The 18,312-nt window shown below is 42.4% G+C and overlaps 1 protein-coding gene across 1 annotated transcript; it reads left to right on the plus strand.

The window, feature by feature from the left end:
* Nucleotides 1-4,899: 4,899 nt before the first annotated feature.
* inhbaa (inhibin subunit beta Aa) lies at nucleotides 4,900-17,031 on the plus strand. Its single transcript, XM_076157935.1, has 2 exons — nucleotides 4,900-6,147; nucleotides 14,688-17,031. Exons 1-2 carry the CDS (start codon nucleotides 5,637-5,639, stop codon nucleotides 15,506-15,508), a joined length of 1,332 nt encoding a protein of 443 aa, XP_076014050.1. The 5' UTR covers nucleotides 4,900-5,636; the 3' UTR covers nucleotides 15,509-17,031.
* The last annotated feature ends 1,281 nt before the right edge of the window (nucleotides 17,032-18,312 follow it).

Raw genomic sequence — 18,312 nt, forward strand, 5'->3', positions numbered from 1 at the left:
GGAGGGAGAGGAGGAGGAATGTAGCTTGTAAATAAACGTTAACCCACACAGTTTCATAAAGATGTTTTCATATTTCCAAAGGGCGGCGGCCTTGGTGTGCTGTGAAGCAGGCCAGACACACACACACACAAACGCACACACGCACACACGCACAAAGTGATTGTGAATAACAATTGCAAACTTAATACACAGTGTAGTTATACAGTGCATGCTGTCAGTTTTAGTGTTTTGACGTTAAAAAAATGAATTTTTCTGTGCAATAAAACAATGTCTTCATGGCAGAGAGTCAAGATGCATTAAACATCCCCATGCAAAACAAATCTTTAAGATTCCTGGCTGAAGCGAGGAATGATCTTTGCATCTTTTGGATTTATGGACTTTGTGTAGATTTGTCATGTTTTCTAGTGCCACCAAGATAGTGAAATGCTATCAAATGTCAGTGAATGTTTGTGATACTGTATGGGCCTTTGTTGCCACCGCACAAAGTGTCCATGAATCCTGACTCAGTCTCTGTGAAACATACTACGCACACAAGAACTTGACAACCTATCACTAAGAAATCTGTGTAGATATCAATAAAGACTCGCTGTGTGCTGATTGAAATATGCAATATATCAAATTTAACTGAGGATTAGATGAATGAGTGATGAGTGATGGAATAACTGGCAATTAAAAATGGCAGCTCTATTAATGTAGAAGTGGGGGTTGCCTGTGACTGACAATCCTCTCAGAGAGATTTACACCCACACTACAACTAAAGTGGGTTTATTGTGAATTTTGAGTTCACTTAAAATGAATGCGCAGCCACAGTGGGGGGGTGAGCACTATGTGTCTCACTGGTGGGAACACCAGTACACCACCCACACCGACGCCACTCATACTGACAACACGCATACACACGTCAGAGCATGAACAACAGCTGTACCAATCACACAGTGGATACACACGTACTTTACAGCCGGTAAACAATAGCAGCTGTGGAAACCTACACACCAAACGAATCATCAATTTCTTAGCTATGGATCGTGGTCATGTCTGTTTGTCGTGTTGTGTGATTATGATGTTGTGTAAAAGTGACAACATTCTTTCTAACTAGAACCAGACATTCTACATGTAAATGTGTGTTTCAGACAAAATCTTCTAGTTGCAAACAGGTGTGGACTCCATGGACAGAAATACACAGGTTCAAAGGTTATTGAGGTTTTTTGCAAAAGAAGTGACACATTTGGTGGCAAATTGTAGTGATGAACATAATTAACGATAACGATTATATGACATATGATTCCAATTTTTAATAATGTAAAGTTAAAAGTCAAAAGGGTTATTATTATTCATTTAATTTTTTCATCCTGTCCTCTCTTTCTTTCCTTGCCCCCTTGCGCTCCCTCCCTCTTTCTAAATCCTTTCTTCATTCTCTCCCACCAGTTTTTAACTTCCTTCTTCCATGTATTTGTAATCATTTGCTCACTCTTCATCCTTTTCCTCCTTCCCACCTTTGTGTCCTCATCTTTCTGTCCACTCTACCTCCCTCTTCTCCTTCCTCACCCATAACTTTCTTCATTCTCGTCTTATCTCTCCTTCCTCTCTCTCTGCCTCTTCACTCTTCCCCTCCTCTTCACCTCTTTCCCTCCTCCCTCCTTATCTTCTCGTTCTTCGTCATTTCTCCTTTGTCCTTTCGCCTTCCATCCTTCTTTCATCTCTCCTTCATCTCCTGGTTTTCCTTAGATCCTCACCTCCTCCTCCACCCCACCTTTTCCTTCCCTTCCCTCCATCCTTCTTTCATCTTTGTTGTCTCATCGTCTTCTTTATTGATATTTTATCTCTCTCACCTCTCCCACTGTGATCAGTAAAAGCAGAACTATCCATCACACACACACACACACACACACACACACACCTATTAAAGTGTCATATTGGTTGTGAAGGCACCTGGTGTGACCGAGGTCGTCCAGCTGTGTGTGTGTTTGTATGTGCATGTGTGTCCTGGTGCAGCAGGGCAGTAAATTAGTCTGCACCTCCACGGAGCTGTTTCATAAAGTGAGAGAGCGAGAGAGAGGAAGAGAGAGTGAGAGAGAGAGATGGAGAAAGAGAGACTATAGCCGCCCTTGGGTCTTCCTTCCTCTGTCCTTTCTCCGTTTTCCCTCCCTCCCTCAAGAGAGAAAGGAGGGAGGAAAAGACAGTTAAGAATAAAGACAAGATGAGGGGTAACATGAGGGCTGATACAGAGTGAGAGAGGGCGAAAGTATAGAGGAAATTCAGGAATGTGAGGTAACACGGTTAGTTACCTACTTACTTATTTACTTGCATAGATCCTTACATAATTACAAAGGTACTTTCAGGTCACATAGGCGACATTACAGCAAATGTCCACTAGATGGAGCAGTGAAACTCTTCATTCTGCACTTTAAGTGTGTGAAGTGATAAAATTATTATCTTATTGGCATCAGCTCATCCATTTAAGAAATAAAATTATATAAATAATGTAAATATTGATAAGCAGCGAGGTGTTAATGAGACATCTGGGGTCAAACACACACCTGAGGGGGATTTTTACACTTTTTACACGAATTTAGTTATTTCCTCTCATGTTCAGTTTAACGCCAACCAGTGTGTGGCATAAACTTTTCTGTAAAGCTTCAGATGCTTCCTCAAGTTTTTGTATCAAGGATTTCACTCTCATACCCCCAAATATTCAGGAGCTTTGGGAACTTTGGGATGAAAAGTTCCCAAAAAAAATGAGCTGAGTTTGTGGAGATGGTGCTGGTGGATGTGAAGAGGTTAAAAGCCTTCGAAATTTTCCCTCCCCTTAAAACGTATTTGGATTGGAACTTTTCTCCCTTGAGGCGACATTTATGAAAACACGCTGCATGAGCCGTGCTGTCGATGTTGCAACAGGTACATGACTCACAGGTAGTGAGTTATTTAAGGAAGAGATTGGTGCAGACAAGTTAATTTCCATACATACAGTGACGGCTTTATAAGGCTACCCAGAAAGCCATGACCTCACACATCGTCTTTTTTTTGGGACAGGCAGACAGCTGGTCCAGTCACACACACACACATCAAAAGAAACGGACAAAAAGAAAAACACTCATACGCACACTTTCTCTGGTAGTGATGATGTCATAACAGAAAAGGGAGAATCCCAGACGTGTGATTAAAGCAGGAAGATTGGACAGTTGGTGTGTAACTTTGTGGCCTGACCGCTTCCTATACACTCACGTGTGACTGTTTGGGACTGTAATTTTTATGGACCACATGGTTTAAACCCCACAAAACTCATTTGGAGTCCTATTAGAACCTTTGATAGAATCCAAGAATCTGTTGGAACCTTCCTTCCTGGCATTCCTGTGAGCCATATTTAACTCAAACCACTTTTAAATCCCCTTTCAGATCCAATATAAACCAATCTTGTTGCTTTCCAACTCCATTAGAAGTTATTTGTCTGGAGTAAGAAATGTCTTAACACTGTCATCATTCCAAGTAAGAACAACCTCCTTAATACTAGATTAAAGCCCTATCACAGAATTTCAAACTATCTATTGCTATTCACTCCGAAACTTAGTAGAGAACATTTTAACACCATTTTCACTTTGAACCATCCAAAGGTACCATTTAGGTCCTTAGGGATCCTTACAGAACTTTACAGATATGTCATTTAGAAGCTTCATGAGTATCCATGTATGTAGAGTTTGGGTAGTTTAAGGAGAACCTGTTTGAACCAGAGGACAATTCTAAAATAAACCAAACCACCGCAATCCAACCATGATGTCAATGGTTTGTAACTGGAAGGAAACAGTGGGCTGCTTGGAGAGGCTGTAGCTCATAGAGGTGCCTGCTATGACTGTATGGGAAACAAAGAGTAGGAGGTGAATGAAGGGGGATCGTATGATGAAGACACTAGTACTGACAAAGATGGTGGTGACGAAGAAAGGAAAGTGCTACTTGAAAAGATATTCCACTTATCTCTTAATTTTGACACCTTGTATCAGCAGCCAACAGTGTGCATAATGTTCTGAAGAGGTTAGAGAGGTTTCTGGGTGGGAATTGAGGCTGAAATTCTCAGGAAATTCTGCTTGGGTGGGTGATTCACTGGTTCTGTCATTCTGAAAGGACTGTGACATATTCTGAGGGTGTAGAAGGTTCTAGTGTGGTATCTGATGTGTTTGTCTCATGAGCTAATTCAAGGTTTCTAAGATTCTAAAGGGCATTTTAGAATCTGAAGGAGTATTTTAGAGTTGTGAGGAGTATCTGACACGTTTATCTGTGGTGTCCGAAGTGGTTTTTGATGTTCTGGTGTCAGCTGTAGTTAGTTCTGCGGGGGTTCTATTGAGGGTTTTACAAGGATATCTATCTAAAAGGACGTCAGTGGGAGAAAGCATTTAATGATAAATTAGATTCAGAATCATTGACCTGCAGGAATCTCCCATTCATACAAGACTGGACTCCAGTGCAATGGGGCGAGACCGAGCCACCGACCACACAGTCATTAAAGCATGAGGTCATGTTGACTGGGAAGTGTACGCACACAGCAACCAGACTAAACTAAGACAGACACACAGACAGACAGACAGACAGGTAGATGAGAGAGTCAAGTCCGTCATCTAAATGTGTAACTCACAGCCGGCTGAGGGAGGGCGGGAGGGGGAGAATAAAGGAATCCCGGCTTTGCTGCGTTGACAGCCGAACGGAGGGAGGGAAGCGCTGATGGAGAAATAAAGAAAGAGAGGGAGGGAGAAGGTAAAAGTTGGAAGTGGAAGTGCTATGAGTCACAGAGAGATGGGAGGAGACTGGAGGAGAGAGAGGGATGGAGGGAGGAGGGAGGAGGGAGGAAGGTATAATTATGGCTTCAGCCTGCCAGCAAGAGAGAGAAGAGAGAGACGGAGAAGGGAGGAAAAGAAAGAACAGAGAGAGAGAGAGTGAGAGAGTGAGAGAGAGAGAGAGAGAGAGCGAGGGAGAGTCCAGCCCACTGAGGCAAAACCATTCAACTGTTGAGCGAGGGAACACATTCAACACACTGAGAGATAGAGAGAGAGGTAAAGAGAGAGAGGAACTCCCTTCATCTGGGAGAACTTAGTCAAACTGCCTCACACACACGCGCGCACACAGACTCTCCTCACACACACATGCTGCAGCGAAGAATTCACCCCAGGAACAAGGATTCTTCTGCCACACCAGATTTTTTCCTTCTCAGCCTTTACATCCATTCATCACATTTTCATTTTTTCCTTCTTCTTGTTTTTTCTTTTTCGTTGCTCGTGACGCCTCCATGTTTTACAGCCATCTGTCCCTGACAAAAAGATAAGGATTACTCATTTTTTTCTCAACATTTTTTTTCCAATTCTCGCTTTTTTCCCCTCCGTTTTTCACAGGTGGACTGTGTGAGCTGAGCTGAACTTTGCAGTGTCCAAGCCTCTCCTGTGGAAAGAAAAGACAGAAGAAGAGACAGAGAAGGACAGAGAGAGAACTGAGAGAGAAAAGAGGTAGAGGTAAATATCCGAAAGAGAGAAAGACACTTGTGGAGGACACCCCTGTCCAAACTCTTTCACTCCTGCTCATCTTCTCTTGTCAGTTTTCTGGAGCGTCTTTTCCACCAGCATCACCTAAAGCAGCCAATCAGCAGTCAGCCCATCACCATGTCCATCTTACCTCTGCTCAGCTGGACTTTGTTGATCCTGGTTGCGAAGTCCTCCTCAGATCCGGCTTCCAAACCGCAGCCGGGTTTCACGGGCATCCATCAGCAGGCACTGGATGCCGCCTCCAACCCCCTCTGTCCGTCCTGTGCTTTGGCCAGGATGCGTAGAAATGAAGGAGGCACAGAGGAGGACGTGGGGGTGGGACACGAGGAGGATGCAGCGGCGCAGCAGGACGTGGTGGAGGCGGTGAAGCGGCACATCCTCAACATGCTGCACCTCCAGGCTCGGCCCAACATCACCAGACCTGTCCCGCGCGCTGCACTTCTGAACGCCCTGCGAAAGCTTCACGTGGGGCGCGTTGCAGAGGACGGCAGTGTGCAGATTGAGGGGGAGGAGGAGCTGCCACGAGGAGCAGGAGGGCGGGGAGGAAGAGGAGGAGGTGTGGCGGCAAAGGGGGAAGACGGCAGCGAAGCACAAGAGACGACGGAGATCATCACGTTCGCTGAGGCTGGTGAGTGTGCCTGTCACACCTGGACCGCTGTGCGTGTGTGTGTGTGTGTGTGTGTGTGTGTGTGTGTGTGTGTGTGTGTGTGTGTGTGTGTGTGTGTGAGTGTGTGTGTGTTTTGCATGTGTCATGTGTAAATGGATGGAATTTACCATCCAGAGTACCTTGTGTACTTGTGTGTAGCTTGTGTGTATAAATTAGTGTAAGTGTGGAATAATGATGTGAGTGTGTGTGTCTGTGTGTGTGTGTGTGTGTGTGTGTGTGTGTGTGCGCGCTCACGTGTGTGTTTAAGTAAGCGTATACACCTGCACATCAAGTACAATGAAGGAATGTGCGGTGGCTGTGAGTGCGTGCGTGCGTGCGTGCACATTATGCAAAAAGTGTTTGCGCACGTGTGTGTGTGTGTGTGAGAGAGAGAGAGAGAGAGGGAGAGAGCGCGAGAGAGAGCAATAGTGAGAGAGAGAGAGCGCGAAAGAGAGAGAGAGAGAGAGAGAAATGCAATTGTGTGGAAAATTGGTGACCACTTGCTCCGTACATGGTGTGTGCGCGTGTGTGTGTTCACCTACTTAATTCCACCTGCGCAATCACTCACTCTATCCATTGTATATCCCTTCAAACACACACACACACACACACACACACACACACACACAGACTGCTGTAATAGCCTCCTGCTGTTTTCAAAGAATGCCTCATTATCTTCTTAAAGTCAGAGGGCTTTACCCTGTCATTGTAGTGTGTGTTTGTGTGTGTGTGTGTGTGTGTGTGTGTGTGTGTGTGTGTGTGCGTGCGCGTGTGTGCTCAAAGATGCTCGTTAAGTGGTCAGAGAGCTGAAACACTTCTGACAGACGGTTGCGAGAGCGAGTTGGAGAGACGGGAAGAGGCTGAAAGACAGACAGGCATACAGACAGGCAGACAGACAGGCAGACAAACCTTAACCATCTCTGCTCATGAGGTCTTTGATTGGCTGTCAGGTGTTCGTGGGATTTCCTGTAGAACATCATGGTCCATAAACGATTTTGCTCTGTAGCGCCACCTTCAGAGATGTGAATGTGAATCTAACTGATGGTAATGAGCCATGTGTGCTGCAGGGGGGTGCAGATGTGGGCGTGGCTCTCAGGGTGGCTCATACATTCTTAGGACCATCTAGTCTTCTCGTGTTCTTAATAGTGTAGGAACAAGTGCTTAATCTTCCATACAGCGCCCCCCACAGGCTTGTCAAGATATGTCAAAATTCATTGAATTATTTAAATTATGATAATGCTTCTCAGAGGATGGTCCAAGTCGTTTTGCATTCTTCTATCGTACCTTGAGCGCCACCTTCAGGCCAAATGGTAAGTTATTCCTCAAGATTAATTAGAGCAAATCGTGCTATTCTGTCATAATTTTGATTGTGAAGCTGAAACTGCAGGGATTTCAAACTTTGTTGTTTGTTTTTAGGTGACAAAAAAGCCACAAATGTAATGAAAAGAAAAGATGCAACGATGGCTTTTATGCTTCAGGGGGTCAGAGGTAATAATCATAAGTCAGGGAGTGTCACGTCTCATCCGGATGGACCAAAAAAATTTTACTTTGTCAGATTTGATTCAATCAGCCGTGAGAACACTTTGCACCCAGACAGTCTTGTGCTTTGTTAGGAGTTAGTGATGCATTCAGGGACCCATCGGAGTGTGGTAATTATTTTGGGCGACAGAGAAAGGAGAGGATGATGAAGTGTCGGCCTCAAAAACTTTCTATTCCTCTGTTTCACTTTTTGTCTAAATTTCTCCCTCCTCCCATTTGTCTTCCCCTTTCCTCCCTCTGTCTCTCCACACACACACACACACACACACACATGCAGAGGACAATTAGGCTAATTGATCTTAACTGAACACATCATTAGCGACATTCCACAATCCACTTTCATCTCTCTCTCATCTCTTTTTAACCTCAATCTAATCTTCCTCTCCTGGCAGACAGAATATAACAGTCATTGTTTTAGGATCCATTCTGGGACATTCTGGCACAATTGATTGATGTCATTCATGTCTGTCTGGGGAATCAAACGAGCAACCCTCAGATCTTATTCAGCAATATACCAAAATAGAAAGTAGAGTAAGACAGAAAATATGTGTTATTCAGGTCAAAAACTACAAAAGAGGTTTTAATAGGCCATATAACAAGAAAGGAATATTAGGTTTTTGGAATGGTTAGCGCCACCATGTGGGCTGCTATAATATTGCATTTTGATTAAAAACTCCAGAACAGTGAGGTGTAAAATAATTCAATATGTGTTTTTCTTTGGTTCAACATGAATTCATCAGTATGAGTCACAATCCTTCAAATCAAGCAAAAGACAAAGTAACTTTCTCTTTTCTCTCAAGTCCTTTTTTTCTCACCCTCCTTTTCTTCCTCTCTCATCTTTCCTCCCTCTGTGTTTTGTATCCTGGTTTTATCACGTGTTTATGGTTATGTCCATGTAATCCTAATGTAGCGGGCTTGATTCCCTGCCTGCTCATCCCGCCACATCACTTTGATGTGTAACCAAAGCTCCTCTTCGCTTGTAATGATGAATCACACAACAGACAACAACTGGGACCAATCAGGAGTTCCTGCATTGCAATGTGGAAATAACAATTTAGTTTTTAATCTGCGAAAACTGAAAACATGAAGCCATGGCCATACATCAGACGTATCAGAGTCAGAACGAGACATCTCTTCTTTCTGTGACTCTCTGGACAAATAATGGAGGACAGGAAGTGAGTAAGAGATGACTTTGCAAAGTATAGATAGGTTCAAGTTAGTGTGGGGGTAAGTGAAGGGAAAAAAGAGGGGACATGACAGATCTAGGGGTCATCGAAGAAGTTTTAACTTAGAAAAAAGTGTTACAGAATTTGGACAGAAGTGGTCAAGTCTAGGTTATAGGATACACTGTGAAGGTCCTTGATTGATTCTTGATTCATCTTGTTCCTGTAAACAGTGATAAGTAGTAATACACTGATCCTCGGTCATGGTTGATGTGATGGTTGTTTTTTGGACCTGTTCTGATCTCTGTTGGTCAGACAGAAGGGAAGAGAACGCTGTCGGCCTGACAACCTTCAGAAACCTCAACCAGGTCTTAGCTTCCCAGTCTGCTAAGCAACCCCATATTTGGAAAAATGAATATTTGACTCTCAAACTGGCCATTTTAGGTGCTGTTATTATAAATAAACCGCACAGAGAGAGAGAGAGAGAGAGAGAGAGAGAGAGAGAAGCCAGCATTTCATCTTCAATGTAGCTCCAAAATTTATTGTCCCATGAGAGAAAATTGATTTGTAGATGAGGTCTGAAATCAAAAACACGCCATAAAGTATGCCATTAAATCAATGAAAACACAATAACCGCAATAAACACATGACAGATTACAGGGAGCAGGAACAGCTCAGCATAAACCAACACACATGTGCAGGTTTGGTGTGTTAGGGGCCCACAGGAACCAAAATATGTCTGATGAGTCAAAAACTAATTAACTAACTAATTAAGTTAGAGAAGAACTAATAGCATGTTTCAGTAAATGTTGGCAGATAGTTACTATGCCGTCATATAATAAAATTATAGTGTCCTAAAACAGAAACTAATTGAATATTTGGTTTCACTTTGTAGTATTTTGTTTAGTGTTTCAGCGCTTCTTTCCCTGAGTAATGAATCTTATTTAGTTACAATTACAACCGGCAGCAAAGTATTTAAGTCAACCACACCTGCAAGAGTTTTACGACCAATTAAACACGTTTAATGAAGAACGTGCTATCAGAATCATCCTACATTATATGAAATTTGCCAGAGGGCTCAAACAATTCATAAAAGGCTGCTAATCCAAGTCAATATGAATCAATATGAGCTGCTTACCTATGCTAACACTGTTTCTTAATAAATGCCAGCTAATAACATATGCCAACAATGTTTCCTAAGTGGTAGCTGTTAACCTATGCTAGTGGCGCCTCCCTACTAGCTGCTAACCTTAGCTAACAGTGTTTCCTAAATGGTAGCTGTTAACCTATGCTAACAGTGGCCCCCTAATGCTAGCTGTAACCTATGCTGACAGTGTAAGAGGTAGCTGCTAACCCGCCCCGTTACTGCTAACTGCAATAATTTACGAATTAGCCAGATTTGGTTGGTATGAACATTTGTGAGTAATAACTAAAGGGAGGACGGTGTGATTGAGGCCACAGCAGCATCAACATGCAGCATGTAGCCTCACATACATAAAAAGCTTTGGTCTGTAGGGTGAGAAGAGGAGCACAGGGATGATGAAGAGTGAGTTTGACGTTCAGGATGTTCCACATGTCACTCAGCCACGATGAGTTCAATGCCTCCTCACCGCTTTGTTTACCGGCCCTCTGACAGCACCATGCATATCTGCTTTCACATGTTATACTGGCCAGATCCTGTGACTGTGTATGTGTGTGTGTGTGTGTGTGTGTGTGTGTGTGTGTGTTTACTAACACAGCCACACTGACTCACATGTGGTGCCAATCAGGCCGTGCAGGGCGTCAACTCCCAGAATCTGGAGCAGATTTTGGTCCCACACAGCCTCAGGAAGCTAAAGGAGCCTCAAAGTCCCTCAGTGTTTACATTCACAATTTAAAGGTTTCTCTAAACAACTCGCTGTCACCACTGACATCTGTGTTAACAGGGTTGATTGATAAGTCCTGAGCCCAACCATCAAGGCCATACAGTAGCGGTATCGTTTTGCAGAAGTATCATCATCTATCCCTCAGTCGTTCATATACCTACATATATGATTTTGATTTGCAGGTGAATGGATGGCTGGCATAGAATGCTCCAACTCATAGGTGCTTCAGTTACCAATTTAATATTGACTCAGCTGTGGAGGATTTTTAAAGAACATTCCTTCAGGAAATCCTCCACAGCTGATGTGTTCTTACCTAAAGACTTACAGTATTTGTGCCAGATTGATGACGATTTGGAATGTCCTTGTTTAGTTTGTTTACTTTGTAGTGGTTTAATATCCAAACTTCCTTATGGTACCATGGTGCTGCATGTCACAATTACATTTCCCACCAATGCAGAGTTAATTAATTTCTGTGCCACTGGAAAATACAACAACATACAAGTGAGTGTGTTTGTGTGTGTGACAGATGACCAAAACCAATGATCCCCAACTCCAATTTGGAGAAGGACGGAGAGAGGGAGATTAGTGTCTCTCTCTCTCTCCCTCTGTCTTTCTTTCTGTGTCTTGCCCACTATTTTACAAACAAGAAACAAGCAAAAACCAAGAGAAAAACCCACAGCCTCACCCAAATACAAACATACACATTCACACACAAACACACACACACACACACACACCCTGCAGAGGTTTGCTCAGCTTTGCCCCGTCCATCGCAGCTCATCTATCCAAGCATTTAAGCAGGGATTACAAGAGGACAATAGAGCAAACACACACACACACAAACAGACACACAGACTCACACAAAGATACAGTTTGTCATGAGTAGCGGCTGTGTTTGGACAGATGGGTGAAGTGTGTGTGATTGCTGTGTTCTCCATCTTCAGTAAACAGTTTGAACAGTGAGGTTGGAGGGTGTGGTCAGTCTAAATGTAGCTGCTGTTTCTACGTGTCTCAACCTGTGGCTCTTGACCCCATGTAGAGCAGTGAAGTGGACAAGGATGAACTGCTTTTGCCTGTTGTGAAGTTCTGTTTCAAACTTTTCCTTTGATGATGACATCATAACCACAAAGAGTCAGGAGACTCCTCTCCTAGACCGACACACAGTGATTACGTGCTGGCTGCTAGCCGTGTCTGTGGCTTTGAACTAGCACAGCGGCCATTCTACTGACCTGATTTGCCCCTCAGACTTTCACCTCGCCCCAAATATGAAAAAGGCTTTAGCTGGAAACTCTTTGGGCTCCAATGATGACACGATATCAACTGAAGAGGGAAATAAAATTCCCCCAGCATCATTGCCAGAGAGGGACGATGCTGGAAAACAAACTGAGAAAATCTGTGAGTTCGAGCTTCAGATGGGTGAATCCAGGCAAGATACAGAGATTGAATCAGATTTGCTAATTTTTCAGCAGGATGTGGTATTCAAACGTTCACACATTTTCTCTCAGAGACTCCAATCAGTCCATGTTTGAGTCAGAGGTTTAGACACGTCCTCTTCCACTTCAAATGATCTCCCAAACAGACTCTTGCCGCAATCTGAAGGCCGTGATAAGGCTTACACAGTGTTTGTGTCAGGTGTGTCAGCGGTCAGGTTGTTTAGCTTCGTTAGCCTCCATCTGATATATAAAAGTCAAAATATGTTGGAGTTATGAAACTGTCTGGAAGCTGCTGACAGTGTGTTCTTCAGAGTCGAGCTCATGTTGTGAACAGATGATGGGTGTGTTTCTGTAGGTGACTTTGAAGAGACGCTGCATTCAACAGCTACACCATATTGGAAAAACACTCAGTTACAATGTCAAACCTTCAATTCTTAAGACTTGAAGTTATGTTGTGAAGTAATGACATCATAAATGAGTCCTTTTCATTCAAATACTTTTCTGTGGAGAACCCTTAAAGTCAGAGATTTATAGGAAATACAAAAGCACATTTTCATTCTGTGTGTGTGAATTGGGTGTGTGTAAAGACCAGGAAACAGTTTGATGTCTGTTGAGACGTTGGTTTGTAAAGATCTGTCTTCTGTAAATGGAAGGGGATTAGATAGAGAGAAAGAAATGACGTGTTAGGAGAAAACTTCCAGAGGCCGGGAGAGACGCCAAAGGAAGAGAAACCGTCGCTCAGTGTAAACGCTCTCTGCTGTGATACGGGGAAGGGTTGATGAGAAAATTGCCGGATGAAAATGTGTCACAGGCTAAGGGAAAGTTTGACTCTGACCCATCAGTGATGTTTGGTCTTTGGGTGTTTCGCAGTACCTGATCAACCAGAGAGAAACTACCTGACAGAAGCAACAGAACATGGCCCAGAACTTCTCTTTCTTCTGTTCTGGTTGGGACTCAGATGATGATGTCAGTGCAGTTGTTAGTTTAACAGCCTTTTGCTTTGAATACTTGTGTACATTTTACTTCTGACACTTGTTGGCTTTCACTTCGGTTACATTCTTACTGTTTGTACTGGAGTTTGTTTCAGTTTGGTGTTGATACTTTGTAATCATAAAGTTCCAACAGTCTGCAGACTTGATAACAAACAGCAGGAATTCTATTCTAGGAAACCGTGAATGAACAGAGCGTTTAGTGTTTAATTATTTTAAAGTGATGATGATGTAAGTGAGATCACTGCCTCCTGATTGTCAGTTAAACAGTGTTAATGGACTAAAGTAGCGACCGCCTACGCACACACACATACACACCATTCAGATCTTTTAACAGAACATCACTGCTGCTGACATTTATACCCTGAAAAAATCGTGACTTTGATTTTTTGTATGGACGCCTACGAGAGAGAGACAGAGAGAGAGTGAGTGAGAGAGCGAGAAAGTGAGATAGAGAGAGTAACAGACACACACACACTCGGAGAGAGAGATCGAGAGATGATGCAAAGTGCTTATGTAAGTGCACAGGTTGGTAATTAGGTGGTCAAAGTGGTGATTAGACTACTGACTGGAGGTTTACAAACCTGGAAAATATCCTGATACACATGCGTGTGTTTGCTGTTTGTACAGATCCACCATGTGTTTATGTGCTGAGATGATGTCTGTCTGTCTGACACACTTAAGACCTGAAACATCCAACAAATTCACCTACAAACTACTCCACAAGACTTGAGAAGAAGAGAGATTATACATAAATAATGCAATAATACTCAAGATAGCAGTATGAGTACGCACATGATGTTACTTTATTCAATTATTTTACATTCTTCGTCAGTAGGTCAGGAAATCTCAGCACCCGTTTATATTTACTTTACAAACTTTTTATTCCCACTATTGTTAATAATACATTATCATTTTAGATGATCCATTTTTAATCTAGTTTATTGGCACTGAGCTGCAGTTTGTGGCTCATTTAACTGCAAATCCTCCAACCACTGCTGAGTCAGCAGGAAAGCTGCTCTGTGTGTGTGTGTGGTCATGTCACAGTGGGTAATGATGAATGTTTGCTGTGTGTGCATATGACTCAATAGCTCTGATGTGGCTCACACAAGTCTGTGTGTGCGTGTGTGTGTGTGACAGACTATTGATTTCATGTAAGTAAAGACTTTGGGACACACACTTATCTCATGTTTCCATGTGTGTGCTGAGGCATTCAGGGTCATATAATCCTGAAATGAAAGTGGCTTTTTTACTGAAGATGAAAATAAATGTACTTAAACTCACTGTGTTCACTGTTTAACACTCATTTGAACACACACTTGCCATTCACTAAACTGCAATATGAAAATTCTTTGCTGTCCAGTACAATGAAGTTAAGCTTGAAAAATCTTTTCGACGAATCAAAAAATGTTGAGATGTGTGTGTGGTCCCGGTTCTGTAGTGAAACATTGTGTCATGGTGACCTTTGCTGCAGAGTTTGTGTGGAGCCACAGTGAGCTGAGACATCGTTTCTTCTTCTTCTCCTCTCTACAGGTGAATCACAGGGCCTGGTGAACTTCGTGCTGTCAAAGGAAGGTGGTGACCTATCGCTGGTGGAACAGGCCAACGTCTGGCTCTTCCTCCGCTTGGCCAAAACCAACCGCAGCCGAGCCAAAGTCACCATCCGCCTATTCCAGCAGCGGCGACCCCCCAGTGGTCACTCAACACCACCTCAGGACGACATCCTGCTGGCGGAGAAAACCGTGGACACCCGCCGCAGTGGCTGGCACACCTTCCCGGTGTCCAAGGCAGTCCAACAACTGCTGGAGAGCACTGATAGCTCGACACTGAGCCTGAGGGTGTCCTGCCCACTGTGTGCTGATGCTGGCGCCACACTCGTCCTGGTCTCCGGCGGATCAGAGACCTCGCAGAGAGCCAATCAGAGAGAGCAATCACATCGGCCTTTCCTCATGGCCGTGGTGCGGCAGGGAGATGGCACCGAGTCTCGGCGCCGCAGAAAGCGAGGGCTTGAGTGTGATGGGAAGGTCCGCGTCTGCTGCAAGCGGCAGTTCTACGTCAACTTCAAAGACATCGGCTGGAATGACTGGATAATAGCGCCACCTGGTTACCACGCCAACTACTGCGAGGGCGAGTGCCCATCGCACGTGGCGAGCATCACCGGGTCCACATTGTCCTTCCATTCCACCGTTATCAGCCACTACCGCATGCGGGGCTACAGTCCCTTCCAGAACCTGAGGTCGTGCTGTGTGCCAACCCGGCTACGCGCCATGTCCATGCTCTACTACAACGAGGAGCAGAAGATCATCAAGAAGGACATCCAGAACATGATCGTGGAGGAGTGCGGCTGCTCGTAAGAATGGAAACCCAAACTGAAGCAGTCCAAGCACCATGAACTGGACTGGAGAGGGCCAGAGACAGAAAAGGCTCAGATGTGTTTTGTAACGTGAAGGACACGACTTTTCTCTGGCCTCATCCAGCAGAACTCAGTCTTAATGGCACTTTCAAAAAAAAAAAAGAAAAAGAGAGAAAAAAAGAATATCTAATATATTTTTGTTATAAAACGGAGGTGAGACGATTATTTATGTTGCTGAGACGTTCAAGCACCGTTTGACCCTTCAGACCTTGGAGAGACGAGGTGCCTGAAAAACTACAAAAAAATCTCAAAACTATGCAACTTGATTCAAGTATTACTATATTATTGATTTTTTTGTTTCCTGTTCCGCTCTTGTTTACTTTCTAAAAACTGTAAGAGGAAGAACGAAGAAGACTCTTTTGTATTATTTTTTGGAAGCATAATTTTGATGTTTGTGTGGCTGTGTTTATGTTTTGTCCATTCATGCATATGTGTGTATGTGCATACACACACATTAGCATGTTTGCACTGTAAAGAAAAAAGAAAAGTCAAAATTTCAAGGCAACTTAGTTCACTATTTGTGTTGATGTTTTGCTGACAAATGATGGTTATTTCACAAAACCTTTTTGTAATAACTTCAAAGTTTTTTAATGGGCTGAAAAACTAAAAACTAAATTTACTCAAGTTGCATTGACAGTTGGACTTTGTGTGTATGTGTGTGTGTGTGCGCGTGTGTGGAGAGATACTTGAAAGAAACAAGTTGGCTCAGCTGCTGGAACCAAACCCTTCTTTATGTTGCCATGGTTACCATGATAATTTTATAATTGTCAGTAAGTATCTTAATAATAATATAATTATTATTGTTGTTAATAATATTTAGTGTTTTTTTTTAATAAGCGTTACAAACGTATTTATTTTTGCACTATAGCGACACTCTTGTAAAGACAGAACAGGCACTCGACAGACGTGGAGCAGACAGACCAGGCCGTCCTGTGGACACACACCAGGACACATTGTGACAAAGAGAGGCTCCAACTTAAATGTAAAGCCATGACCTCCAAACAATGGCCAGAATAAATGAAACTATTTTCCATATCCACCACTTTTATGACTTTTACAACATAAACCTGAAAGATAAACTTAGATGCAGTCTGAAGATTCTAAACATCTAGAAAATTAGTTAAAAATTCCCAAATTCCCCAAATTATATTGTGGTATCAGTGACCATCACCATGACGACACCTCAGATAGGTCCCTGTTGTTTCAGTCTGACTCTACAAGGACTTTTGCTTTTGCAGAGAACGTAAAACAAAGCACTTAGATGGAAGAAAAGGCTCAATTTGTCTTCAATTTGTCAATTTGTTTTCATGTGGAACAATAGCTGAAGAAAACTCACCAAAACGTCAACAACAAACCCAGATTATGGTTGTTTGTTGATGATTTGAGGCTGGCACCTAACTTAGTAAGCAAAGGCTGAAATATGTTTTAAGTAAAATAATGAAAACACAGTGTTATATATTATCAGCTATCTTTATATCTATCTATTATATATTGTGGCTTTGAATTTAGCAGTCACTCTACCACCTGACCAGGTCCCTCAGTCTCCAAACAGGGAGAAAAGGCGTTGTGTTTTGTCCTCAGATAATGAGGAGTCGTGGAGGATTTTCAAAATGAATAACAGCATTAAGGAGATTGCGATCAACTCTCTTAGTTACATGATTATCCAGCTGTTCAGACTGAGGTAACGTTGGCCGATTCAGATCAATGATTAGCAAAAGAGAGATCAGAGAGATTGACCCCTTAGAGAGATGTTTTATTTTGTTAAGATTATAACATTCATAGTCTGGTTTTAGTTGAGGACACCAAAGAGTTGAGTTTGTGTTCCCGTGAAATTCATCTTACAATCAATGGTTTGAAAAACTGAAGAATTATCCATGGTTTACACCTATTGTGGGGGAAATACTTAATGATGCATTATCTCTCAAATCTGAAGAAATGTGTTTCCGTTTGATAGCTGACTTTGAAATTTATGCTTTATCATTTTTATTATCACACTAGTTTAGTATTTTGGCACAAAATTCTTCAGTTTTTCTCTGAATTGTGATGTAAATGTCTGTCGTTCACATCCCCCGTACAGACGCCCCGCCCCTCTGTCTCTGCACACAAACTACATTTCAAAAAATAGCCTCACAGTCCAGGCCTGGCATGTTCAGCTTATTTGTTAGTGTTGTTTTTAATCAGTATTTGTGTTTTGTATGGAGTCACACATATTCTGATTTTTTGCTGTTTTTCTCTTCATTTAGTAGAGTGGATGCTCTTATTTTGAACTTTCTGTGTTCATGGATGCAAACAAAATGTCACCACAAAAAAAAGTGTCAAAAAAGAAGTAAAAACTACAAAAAAAAGAAAATGAAGTTACTTGTTCAGATATGTTTTGATTTTAGAGATAAAAAATATGAACACTGAAAGAAGTGGACAAAGAATAAAAAATCTATTTTTTATTCTGTATATATGGAAATCAGCATACAGTATGTTGCATTGCTTTGTTGTACAAATGAAATGTGCTTGTGGCATTTTTTAACTAATTTATTTTACAGTATTTTGTTTTTGTTTTCTGTATCACCATTAAAGTTTAAAGGATGTACACAATGAATAAGACTCAGTGTGTTTTTGCTGCTTTTGATCTTTGAGTGAGAGGGGAACTTTGTAGATTAAAGTTCCTCCTCTTGTGTTTGTCTTTGACTTTTGAAAAACAAGTAGGAACTTTCTTGAAATGTTGAAGAATTTAGTGTCGTTTCCTCTATC

Source organism: Genypterus blacodes, unplaced genomic scaffold (genome assembly GCF_046128005.1).
Source record: "Genypterus blacodes isolate CSIRO-AG114 ecotype Tasmania unplaced genomic scaffold, CSIRO-AGI_Gbla_v1 ptg000076l_1, whole genome shotgun sequence".
Lineage (NCBI taxonomy): Eukaryota > Metazoa > Chordata > Actinopteri > Ophidiiformes > Ophidiidae > Genypterus > Genypterus blacodes.

Excerpts from the sequence above, each read along its gene's own strand:
- inhbaa (XM_076157935.1), top strand. The coding sequence starts at position 5,637 with ATGTCCATCTTACCTCTGCTCAGCTGGACTTTGTTGATCCTGGTTGCG. Across the intron at positions 6,148-14,687 it reads CATCACGTTCGCTGAGGCTG|GTGAATCACAGGGCCTGGTG; the intron begins GTGAGTGTGCCT and ends TCCTCTCTACAG.